General features: G+C 35.2%; 1 protein-coding gene across 1 annotated transcript; it reads right to left on the reverse strand.

Moving 5' to 3' along the window:
• Window positions 1-3473: 3473 nt before the first annotated feature.
• Window positions 3474-6575, reverse strand: LOC149543938 (uncharacterized). The gene is made up of 4 exons (XM_089796357.1): window positions 6128-6575; window positions 5021-6021; window positions 4569-4856; window positions 3474-4470 (listed from the first exon to the last, which is right to left on the reverse strand). Exons 1-4 carry the CDS (start codon window positions 6447-6449, stop codon window positions 3616-3618), a joined length of 2466 nt encoding a protein of 821 aa, XP_089652483.1. The 5' UTR covers window positions 6450-6575; the 3' UTR covers window positions 3474-3615.
• Window positions 6576-12799: the final 6224 nt, after the last annotated feature.

A 12799-nucleotide genomic window follows, 5' to 3' on the forward strand; every position in this document is an offset into this window, starting at 1 on the left:
AATAGATTAGGCCTGTGATATGCAGAGTCCTTATTTGGGTTTCTCATTTGTTTGTTCATCCTCTTCTTTCTCTATTTTATTTTTAAACTGTTGTGGCTCCTTAGGTTTCTCTATAGGTGTCAATTCCAGAGAAGCCTGGGTGATGGATTTCATATTTTTGTTGGATGTTCCACTCTTTTTTCCCCCATTACCTTCTTTGGGAAGACAACACCTCATTATAAATGCTGCATGTGTGAGACAATGGTTGTCAAGTTCAAACAAAAATACTATAGGCAACTTATGATCTCTTTCTTTATATTCTATATATCTTAGTTTGTTGTGTGTTTTGTTTCTTTTCATGTTTGTGGTTTATTTTTTGCTTCCTAATTGATGTTCACTTTGATAGTTGTTGAAGAAGAGGAGCATCATATTTAGGTCATTGGCTTTCCACAGCATGAAGACACATGTCATACAATTTTTTTGTATAGAATTTGTGTGTTTAAATTATTGGAATTGAATATTAAAATATTAAGCTTCACGTATTATAGTTAAATCTTTGAATATATTTAAATAGAATAAATCTTGTTTACTCATCAAGTTTCACATCGGAAGAATTATATTTAAAAACATGATTTTGAGAATAACAACATTGAAGAGAAACTTGTGAGAATAAGAGCATTAAAGAAAAATTCATTTCATCTTTTAATTATATTTAATATTTATTATTATAAAATGATATAAATTAATTATATATATCAAATTAAACATGTAAGAGAACAAAAGATTTATTGATTAAATTATTTATTAAATAAAAAAATATTTAATTTTTTTGACTAATTAATGTTGATGTGGATTATGATGGTGTTAGCATGTTAATGTTAAAAATTACATTTTGAGGATCAAAATTTCAATATTTCTTATAAACATAATATGCTTTAAAAAAAAATTAATAAATGCCACATAAAAATAAAAATAAAGATATATTTTGTTAAAATTATAAGTTTTGAAGATATAAATAATATTTTTTTAAAGAAATTAAAATAAAAACTCAAGTCAATCTCAAAAAGTAAACATAGACAGAGTAAAAAATAAATATGTTTAGGTTTAAATAATTTATAGTTGATATCTATCGACAATTAATAGATTTATTTAAGATATCTATACTAGTTATATAAAATATTGTGAGAATTTAGTGATAAAGTCATGTTGTAATCATCTAAAAGGTGCCCACCTCAAATGTTTAATTAATGAGAGTTAGTTACGAAGAGAATTTTACTAGATGAGATATTATAATTCTTGAAATTTCAAAAATAAAATTCAGCATATTCATATTTTATTATATAGTTATATTAGAACAATAATTTTTATGATTAAATATTTTAATTCTTTAAAAATGTTAATTTTTAATTCACTTATTTTTTATTTAAACATTTACTCTATTATTCTCAACATATAAATTTATTAATTAACAAAAGAAAATAATTCTTTAGTTAAAAGATTAATTAACCTAAAAAAAATCTATTTATACTATTAAAAAATATTGAAAGTCACACTGCATTATAATAGCTAGTTTAATAAATATTTTTTATTTTTATTTTTATATTTATATTTTTCTTTAAATTCTTCCTTGATTTGTGACATTTTTTTGAGCTGGATTATAAATTACGTTAAATATTATTTCTAGTTAAATTTTTATTCACATTTTTAACAATTTGTGCTACTTTGTAAAGTATATCATTTATTATTTTTCTATTAGTGAAATATGAATTTTTAATGCATTATTTTATTATCGATCAACTCTAAACCTTTTAAGTATGTACTTTCTTTTAAAAGAATGAATTTTGATTCTTTTATGCATCCTTAAAATATGATAAAATGATGCAATGATTACATATATTTATTTCTACTATCTCCAAACCTATAAATGTTACTCATATCAAATTAATATTATATATGTGATGTATTATGATGTTATTACAAAGTCTTGAGTAGTTTGATCTTTCATGACATGTATTAGAGCACTAGTCTCTTAAAAATTGGTTTATTTAAGCATTAAGATGTGTGCGTAACACTACAAAAGAGAAAGACTCCTAAAGAAGTCACAATTCTACAATGATTGTTTAGTTTTAAATTAAATAATTTTTAAAGTCCATTCTAATTTTTTGGTTTTCCATTAGATGGAGAAGAATGAGAATCTAAAACTTAAATTCAATTTTCTTGATTCTACTTTTCCTAGTTTATTATTTTAAATCAACAAAATACATGCATATGTGAATTATAATTGTCTCATTGTTTTAGGAAATAATTAATTTTATTCATAAGTACTATAGTCTTTTATATGAAGTTTCCTCCCATTTTGGAACTTTCAAAAAATAGAAATGAAAAGAAAAGCTAAAATGAAACAAACATTTCAAATTTGTACACTAAAAATTCACACATTGTAAAAAATATAATAATGATAGCTCCAAAGTTTATAGGGAAGGATTCAAAGTCTCAACACAAATCATGTGTTTAAATTAATACTAAAATTAATGTGTAAGAGACAAAGATGGTAATGACCATTGTCATAAGAATTTGAAATTAGAGTGGACACTCCTAAAATGATGGAAATGAGCTTTAAAGTTCATAGCATTGATATTTGAAAAAGATGTTTTTATTATATGAACATTGTATTGAAATTAAAATGAGGTTATGGAGTACCATAGTATAATCAATATGAGGATGGGCCTTTTATTAATCATTAGCAATTTGATTGTTAGATTATTTTAGTGACAAAACTATTTGTAATAAAACGATTAAAGACAAGATTGATTTCTAGGTCTTAAATGGTAATAATCTCACATGTTTTATCTAAAATGATAGATACTTGCATGATAATGAAAGCTTATATCTAGAGCTTTTCATGTCATCAAACTTAATTTTGTATATCTTTTATCACATGTTTTGAATGACTGTGATTGGATGTGTTTGTCCCAAATCTTTGGTTATCTTATGTTTTAATAAGCTATTGAATGTGGGTAGCAAATATTTGTAGTCCAACTTTTAACATTTGAAAAATGATGTAATATGGGATGTTTGATGAGTAATAAATTAATAATACAAGTTGGTATCTCACTATAACAACTATTTATTTATTTATATGAGTGTTTATTTGAGTTGTTAAAACAATTCTTATGTTTAGAGTATTGTTATATGAGGATTCATAAAATATAGAAAATATAAGTCAGATAAATATGCAATATATTATTCTATAGAACATAAGAATATGAGCATATATTATCCTATGATCTTTTGATTCTTCTATGAATCCTATAACTTTAATTTTATGAAAAGCTTATTGTATTTTTTATTAGATATATTATTTATATGCTTAGATTCTTATATTCAAAGTAGGTGCAAGAGCTTAGAGCTATCTTTTAGACCTAAATAAGATTGTTCTTGCTGATGATAAAAAATTGTCACATAATAGAAAAATTTGAAACATTTTCACAAAGTTTAAAAATTGTAATTCTACCAAATCTAAGAAAATATAACATTTTTCCCAAAAAGCAACTTTACACACTAGTAATATGTATTAAGGTATTTTTTGAAATAAAGGCAAACTTCAAAATAGTTCTGAGGTAGGAATACAAAGTGCTAAGAGGAATCCATTAGGTGGTCCGGTAGCCAAACAGTCATTCCCTCTTTCCTTCGTCTGAGAGCAGCTGGACATTCTCTCAGATTGCGACATCCCCTTAAATCTATCTTTTCCAAAGATTGTAGTTCTCCAATGTTAGAAGGTAGTTCTTCTAAGCAATAGCAGGCGAATAGATTCAATACTTTTAGTGCGTGGAGTTTTCCTACACCGGAAGGCAAGCTTTTCAATTCCATGCAATAACTTAAGTCCAACTGTCTTAAAGAAATAAGATTTTCAATGCTGGAAGGCAATTCTTTCAGTTTCACACAGCTGCATCTCAATTCTTTTAAAGAGATAATTTCCCAAAAGCTTGAAGGGAAAGCTTCTAATTTAGAGCAGCCATCTAAATTTAAGACCTCCAAAGAGCTTAATTTGCCGAAGCTCAAGGGCAATTCTTTTAAGGTGACACACTCTGCCAAGTTCAGATGTCTCAGAGAACCAAGATCACCAAAAGTCGAGGGCAATTCCTCCAATTGCCTACACCTTGTCAAGATCAACTCCTCTAATAAACCTAACTGTCCGAACAATTTTGGTAGTGTTCTCAATGAATTTCCACCATAAATGCTCAATCTTTTTAATGAACGCAGACCACATACCTGCTCAGGCAGCTCTTGCATTTGATCCCATTTATCTAATATCAAGATCTTCAGGGCAGTTAAGTGATCCGTTTTTTCGGGAAACTTCTGGAGACTTTTCAATTCTCTCAGGTCCAATTCTTCCAAGGAAGAATTTGAAAGGATTATTATTCGACCGGGCATGGACCCCTCGAACTGAGACTGCGCAGTGGCTCTCATCACCCTCAAGTTCTTGGGCAGCTGCATCCAAGTTATGAATTTATTGGAAGGATCTTTTTACCCAATCTAAAAAAATGTATTAGAAAGAAAAACATATTGAATTAGTACTAAGCACTTGCCTGATATAACGTGACACCATCTTTATAGACGGGGCCGTGGAACACAGTCAATCGCTGAAGCGACTGCAAATTTGGTGGCCATAATGAAGAAATGTCCCCACCCAGTCGGAGGAATCTAAGCTCCTTAAATTCAGTTGGGTCTTGACTTGATCCTGACACTCTTATCTGGCTCTCCAAACAAAGAACTCTCAACGAGTTTTTCATTGAGTGTAATTGTTTCACATCAACTTCGTTACCATATTCACATTCCTCCTTGCCGAGCCAAACTCCTTTAATTTGCTTGAGCTTCTGCAAAGATAGAAAATATCTCAATACGATTTTTTAACACTGTTAATTCACGAATGAATCTTTAGTGTCACGTCTAAGCCATCTAATTTCAATAGAATTACTAAAGTAGGATGCAGCAATTATTAATTTTAACTCTGTAGCAATATTCAAATGCAGTCACATACCTGATTGTCCTGAGCAATCTCCTTCCAAGACTGCAAATCCAGAATTCTGTTGGTTTTAGACAAGCTTCGCCCTTTTGCTCTGATAATATCATGGACAACCAACTCATCTGTGTTGGACGTCTTCAACAATGCCACCTCCTGAAGAAGTGCGACGTCACCAGCACCAACAATGAGCTCAACGTCACGGCGACACCAGTTAGCAAAGAAGCAGCAAATATCCAGAAACGCTTCTCGCGTAGACGGTGCGAGCTCGTTATACACAGATGTCACCAGACGCTGGCTCAGATTTTCTTCTTTGATATCCTCTCCGGTCTCCAAAGCTTCAAATATTTGAGTACATCTGTCTACCATGTAGTTCTGCTTACGCAAACGTGCACCAACTATTTCCAACACTAACGGAATCCCATCACAAATCTGCAGGGCTTTTTGCATGTTCTCTCTTTGCATATTTCCACCTTTGAACAAAATCTTGAGCGCCTCTTGGTCGGGTAGAGTACCCACACGATAATCACGACGTTGAAGTCCAGCGTCTTTGAGAACATGCGTCACACCCAACTTTCGAGTTGTGAGAACTATCCTGCTCCGCTTTGGAAGGCCCGACAAGCGTTCTGGTAAAAGCTCCTGCAAGTTCTCTGGTCGAAGAGCATTGTCAATAAACAGAAATACCGGCCTATCCCTTTCGGCTTGGAAAGCTCTGCTGAGATGATCCCGACCCTCTGCACTAGTTCTCAATATTAAATTAGTGGCATAAGTATACTCTGGGAAAGCGTCTTTCAGTATCTGCCGTTGCAATGATTTTATGTCATTCCTGGACGAGTCCGCATGGATTTGAACTCCCGAATACTTGTAATCTTTGAGATCTAAGTCCGCAACAACAGCAGTGGCGAGCGTGGTCTTCCCAATGCCTCCAAATCCATAAATAACCAGAGCTAGTGGGAACTCGTTTTGTCCTTCCATGTCGAGCAACTTCATTACTTCTTCCTTCTGCTCCTTGATACCAACTGGCGATGAGACCACAAAGGAATTCTTTTACTTTACAAGCAAAATATATAATGCTGTTTCTAATATGACATTTAAATTGGAAGAGGGGAATTCGCATGTGCATACCTGCATAGTCCGGATAAATGGGCTTCAATGGAGAGTAGCCGAGAGGTCTCCGTGGCTGAATAGGCGGCTGGAAAGGCTGCAACTTCTGAATTGGCGGCTGGAAAGACTGCGACTTCTCAACAGATGGCTTTGCCTGTGGCGGCTGAACACGGGGTTCTGAAGGTGGTGGTTGCTGAACAGGTAGCTGAAGAGGGGGCTGTGATGGCGGTCGTTGCTGAACAGGTGGCTGTAAAGGTGGAGGTGGCAAAGGTGACGGCTTCTGAAACAGAGATTGCGGTGGCGGCGGCGGTGGCTTTTTAGGCTTGGAGAAACAACAACCCATGGTAAATTGCAAGCGAGATCAGATGGTGGCACCAGTTTCGTTCGTTATGTAGTTTGGATATCTCGTGATATTGGGTAAATACTTGCTATGTTTTCCAATTTTGTTTTCATTTCCAGACAAAGTTATTCTTATCTCTTTTGTTTCATAATTATTGATACTTTAACAGCTGTCCAAAAATATCGAGGAGAATAATAGGTGCTTGATAGGCATCCCCAAAATAAATGATTTGGTCTGATGCTCCAAGCTTTCAAAAATTCTGTAACCTTTTACACATATCAAATAAGAGTGGGCAAAACAAACTTCAATTTTATTGGGCACAAGTCGACAAAAGTTGAAGTCTATTGGAATCTTACACCATTTTATTGGAATCCGACGTCAGATTATAATTTTTTTTACTACTCACATTCCTTACCTCTTCTCCCATTCTTCTATTTGTGAGTGCGATATAGCGTGGGTTAAGATCAATACTGATTTATTGTATCAAGTGTAATTAAAGTTTACAGAATATTTATCCGATACTAGCTCTGAAACAGTTAGAAACAGTCGACTGGTAATTTTTTATTTATTAATAAACTCTGATGTATAACCTCAGGTGAACTTAAACGATTCGCAATGGAAAAAAAGAAGTCTACAGAATATTGATAACAACCAAAGGTTAGCAGGATGGAAACTAACAAGAGATTATGGCTGAGTTTTTTGCACGCATTTTCACTCAGCTCATAGGGATTTATTCGACTCTTACTATGTCTTTTGCTTCTTTGTATTTCTCTCTTTTTATGAAATTATTTCCCTTTCTCTTTATTTAATCATTGATGCCCGTTAAACCATGGAATCGGGGCCCCTCCAAGGGAAAAAACATTGGTTATCTGCTCGTCTTTTCACAAAGGAAACTTATTTTAGCAAGCAAAGAATGGGGGACGGAGAAGAATCACACTTTTTCCAAAGCTAACAAAACGGATCAATATTTTAATTTTAATCCCGTTGAGCTATTATGCGTTACAATGTTTTTAATTATCTTTAAATTATTCTATTGGAAAGAGAATAATATCTATCTTTTCTATGGAATTTTCCATCAACTTGCTGTGGGCCTACACATGCACAAATGGCGAATTTTTAGAAGAATGTTTGTGTTTCCATCACGCGACCTATTTTATCGAAATGAGAAGATAAATATTGCTCTAGTTCCTTTCAGTTCCATGCGCTTTCATTCATCTTTCTCCCAAAGCTATTTCCTATTATCTTTATTTAATTATGTATGTGCTTAAACCAGAAAAAGTAGAGTTATAATAGGCACCACTCCCACGCTATGGGAAAGCCGTAGTTAAGGGAGCCTATTTTGTGAAGAACATAATTAAATGTACACAAGCTTTGTAGATGGAAAATTTAATATTCTGATGGCTGGACGGTGGATAGAGGCCTCCGATACTTTTATCTATTATGCTTACTACACGTGTAAAAAATAAAATTCGGAATAGCTCTGCAATTTTCATTCCCGGCTGTCCAAGGGACAGCCTCCTCAATTATGAAGCAGAAAGGAAGAAGAATAAGTTTACTCAAAAATGAAAACAACACGTAGACAGACTAGAAAAGTAGAGCTCAGTGTAAAGAGAAAGGGAGCTTTATAAGGCAGTCAATGGTTGTTTCGGAACTTGCCAACAATGCAGGCGATGTTGAATATTTGATTGATCTCATCGATCACCTCTTGCAGTCACTTTTAAACAGGGTTAGTATAGGAGTGATTTAGCTTCAACCCTAGTTGCAAGAAACCTGTTTGTAAATGCAGTCAAAACAAGAAAAAGTCTTGCAAAGAAGCACTAGCTCAGAGACATATTCTGATACACTCAAAGGTAGAGCGAAATTGAAATGTCCCCTTTTCTGATTTGATATGTTATTTCCAACCTCTAATCAGATCTTTAAAATCAAACAGCTAATATCCCAAAGATCCACCAAATTCCTCAAGAAACTCCAAATCGGGTATGTTGAAAATAGTGCTAAAAGCTTCACAACTTCACAAATTATTAATGAATCTGAAAATGGAAATTTTTACAGAACTTTCAGCAGCATAACAGCCTACAAATTGACATTTCCAGATCCGTATAGCCTTTACACAACAGCTCGAAAATGTAGGACCAAAACTATGCTCATCGGGCTCCCGAAATAGCACAAAATATGCCCGAAAACACCACAAGAACACTAATAATCTATCTCAGAAGTTTAATCACATCCCAATATATATATTCAGCTCTATTTTAACATTTAAAAGTCTGATATACAGCAGCAACCCAAACTGATATGAAATACTCAACCGAAAACACCAAACTCTTACAAAAAATACACCCGAAAACTCACAAATCTGCACTGTTTAGCACAAAGGCAAACTCTGCATGAGCATGCACATGGAATGGCTTCAAACTCCCGTCCTTAGACTTCTTGGAAACCTGCAAACTCCCGTTCTTGGGTCTCCCTGGAAACCTGCAAACTCCCGTTCTTGGGTCTCCTTCTCCATAGGTTTGGCAGCCTCTGAAGAATAACAAAGAATGAGCAAAATCAAATTCTGGAATCCCCCCAAAATGCCTCCAAACCTCTTTAAAAAGGGCATAACTGTAACTCACGTCCAAGAGAGGTTAATGAAACATATTTTAATAATAATTATCATTTATTAGTCCAACGGTTTCCAAAGATTAACTCCCTTTTTCCGAAACTTCACTTTCTTGGGCCTGCCTGTCTTAGCAAAGATTATTATTTTTTAATTATTTGAAAAGGGGACATGACAAGTCCTCCCCTCCCAAACATTGCTTGTCCTCAAGCAATGGCTGAACAATAAACCAATCAATCCTCCTGGATCCCAAATGTAGTCATGAACTATACTACTACCAATTAACACAGACTCCTGCAAGATCCTTTGCAATATGACCAAGAGGAATCCATAATCAAACTGGCAATTATAGCTCAACCAAACTCCAAAATCACCATTACCACAGTCAAAAACCCATGAGACACAAACTCTTAGAATATCAAAACCCAAGTAAAGTGGATTACCAACATAGTAAATACCATCAATGCATTCCACTGGCCTATATGGAATGTACAATCCAACTCTGCAACAATGGTGAATGCTCTCAAATGAAACTATACCAAGTATGGAGAATCCACACACTGTACAACTCCTATAGTCAACACAACTCTGTAGATCATTGGCCACTGTCTCATAACCATAACTCCCATGCACCCCTGATGGTGAAAAGCCATCACAAGATAAACAACAAGAAATGGAACCCAAACCAAAGTTTCCTGCCATCAACTCCTCAGCATAAGGATCAATTGTTAACTGATGTACATACCCTGCAATATAATGTTGATTAAAAAAGCCAACCTCAGTCAACAACTCACCATGAACAAGTGATACAACCCATTGTGACTGATCACTAGCTAAGTCAGGAGATGTCATAGCCAAAGGAGTAGAATCAATAACAACACTTGCTAAAGCATCACTCCAAAACTCTTGCTCTAAGTCATGTATTATCAAGCTATCAACTACAGAACCTGTCGCCATGTCGTGCCCATCACAACTCTCATCTCGAGGCATCAAACTATTCCATAACTGATGATAAGCACTAGGAACCAAAGTACATCTTTGTATCATAATCTCATCAACATGGTCATCAAAGGTAAATTGATGAGCGTACCTCATAGTGTAATGCCGATAGAATGCGCCAATCTCAGTCAGTGGCTCAGACTGTAATCCAGATGAAACTAACTGCAATTGATCATCAACCATGTTGGAACTGACTACTACCTCCAAAGATATCACCAAGGGAGTAGTATTACTAGCAGGAACCATGCCAACTGTCGACTCACCAACATCACACATGACCTTTGATACATCTCTAGTCTCTGTGCCTTTAGTACTAGAGGCCATCACCCTGTTAGGCATACAATAATCTACTACAATAACCAACTCAACTAAACCTGACTCTAGTGGGAATGAACCTGATATGCCAATGTTAGTATCAAGGATGGATGCATCCCCATCTCCACTGTCTTTGACAATCTCAGCCATGGACATCCTCGAATCACCAAACACCATAGCTTGTGAATGTATAGAATCAGAGAAAGACTGTAGTTGCTCTAACTCCATGCTCACCTTAGCCAAATGAAACTATGACTCCTTGAAAGCCACCTGTGTACTCTCAAGAATCTCAGAAGTCACCTCAAGCTGCTCAGTAAGCTCACTCACCTCATCTTCCTTGGCCAACAATGCATCATATGCTGTACTACCCCACTCCATAAGATAATCTCTGTCAGCTACCAACTGCATATAATTCTGTCTCAAAATCTGAATAGCCTCCCATAAAGAGTGGATCTCTGTCAAGGAAAGATAACTTCCTTCCTGCTCATCACTAGTAGGAGAACCCCATCCATAAACTGCTAATAACTGACGAGCAACATCAAAATGTTGGCAAGTGATAGCAATGTCTTGGTCACTAACTCTCAACTGATTAGACACATGATGGCATTGGCTTGACTATCTCCTACAAACCTCCTTTGATGCACTGTCTAAAGGAGTATCCTCAATGTTACTAGTCTCTAGAGTATTACCATCCATGTCCTGTGAATCAACTCTAAAGCTCATATCAACATACAGAGTATCAAAAATTGTAGCACTGCTGTCCAACTCCTCTGTACCCAAAAAAACTAAGTCTTCAAAATTGCCCACTACATCCTCCTGGATGTCATCAATGCCAATATGATCCTGGGACTCATCTGTACACACTACCAAATATGAAAGATCATCAACACATTCCAGCAAGTATGGTCGACTGGATATATGAACAAAGCCCAACACCGGTGTATAAAAACTAATACCAACATCAGAAAAGATACTGGCACAAGGAAAGACAACACCATGTAATCTGCTAATCAAATCCATGATAGCACCCAAACAAACACTGCTACCAAAAAGTGTTAAAGATCTCCAGTCAACTGAATCCCAAACACCAATATAACAATCTCGAGTCCATATCCGTAAACTAGAATCAACTGGTAACTCAAGCAAACTCCTCACCTGAGTAATATGACCAATACCAACTAACTCCACATACCTGTCATGATGAGGTAATGAAGTCACAATACTATCTTCACTCACCTTCAGCTGGCGGGATAAATCATGTGAAGTACTACCTGCCTCAACCTCATGTGATGAAGCATCTAACTGCGCCTGGTACTCTTTCTCAGCAAAGTCATGAATGCTCAATGTTTGCTCATCTCTACCAGGTATCTCACCATCCTGTACAACAATATCCTCATAATCATCATCTGAACCCACTACACTGTAGTCACTGCCTGTTGTAACTATAACATCCTGAATACCTGTGGCATCACCCTTTGACAACCTGTAAACAATTGTCTCAATTTGAGTATCAAGTTGACTGTTACTATCAATCTGTGTAATATCCTTTCCCACCACCTCCTGTGGCAAAGTAGAATCTGAGACCTCTACCTGGCTATCAGCTAGTTTCTCAAACTCCTCATGCAAGTTCTTGGGAATTGTGTCATCTGTCCTGTGAGAAAATCTGCCAAATAGAAATCCAGTCAACTTATCCACCTTAGCTGGGTCAGATAACATGTCATTTATACGGTGGTGCTCAACCAACTGTTTAGACATGTCATGGCTTATTTTCATAAGTTTATCTCGAATGTCTAAATAACCATCCTTTCTACTATTTTGACTCTGGCTATCAATTGTCCAAGATCGTTCCCTTTGAGACTCTGTACTATACCTGTCCATTCTGGATAAAGTAGAGTGTAACCCCAATAGGATATAACTTCTTCAAGCACCAAGAACTAACATGCAAATGATTAGAAGTAGCATGCAACCATAGATTTGGACATGCAACTGATTAGAAGCAACATGCAACCACCAAATTATGACATGCAAGATCTGGGTAGTTGTCAAAACTGACATGCAAGATCTGGGTAGTTGTCAAAACTGACATGCAAACTTCTACAACCACCAAATTCACCAAGAACTAACATGCAAATGATTAGAAGTAGCATGAAACCATATATTTGGACATGCAACTGATTAGAAGCAACATGCAACCACCAAATTATGACATGCAAGATCTGGGTAGTTGTCAAAACCGACATGCAAGATCTGGGTACTTGTCAAAACTGAAATGCAAACTTCTACAACCACCAAATTCACCAAGAACTAACATGAAGATGATTAGAAGTAGAATTTAACCATAAATTTTAACATGCATCTGATTAGAAGAAACATGCAACCATAAATTATGACATGCAAAATCTGGGTAGTTGTCAAAACTGACATGCAAGATCTGGGTAGT

Source organism: Cupressus sempervirens, chromosome 8 (genome assembly GCF_028749045.1).
Source record: "Cupressus sempervirens isolate cs-2001-9-10 chromosome 8, ASM2874904v1, whole genome shotgun sequence".
Classification (NCBI taxonomy): Eukaryota; Viridiplantae; Streptophyta; class Pinopsida; order Cupressales; family Cupressaceae; genus Cupressus; species Cupressus sempervirens.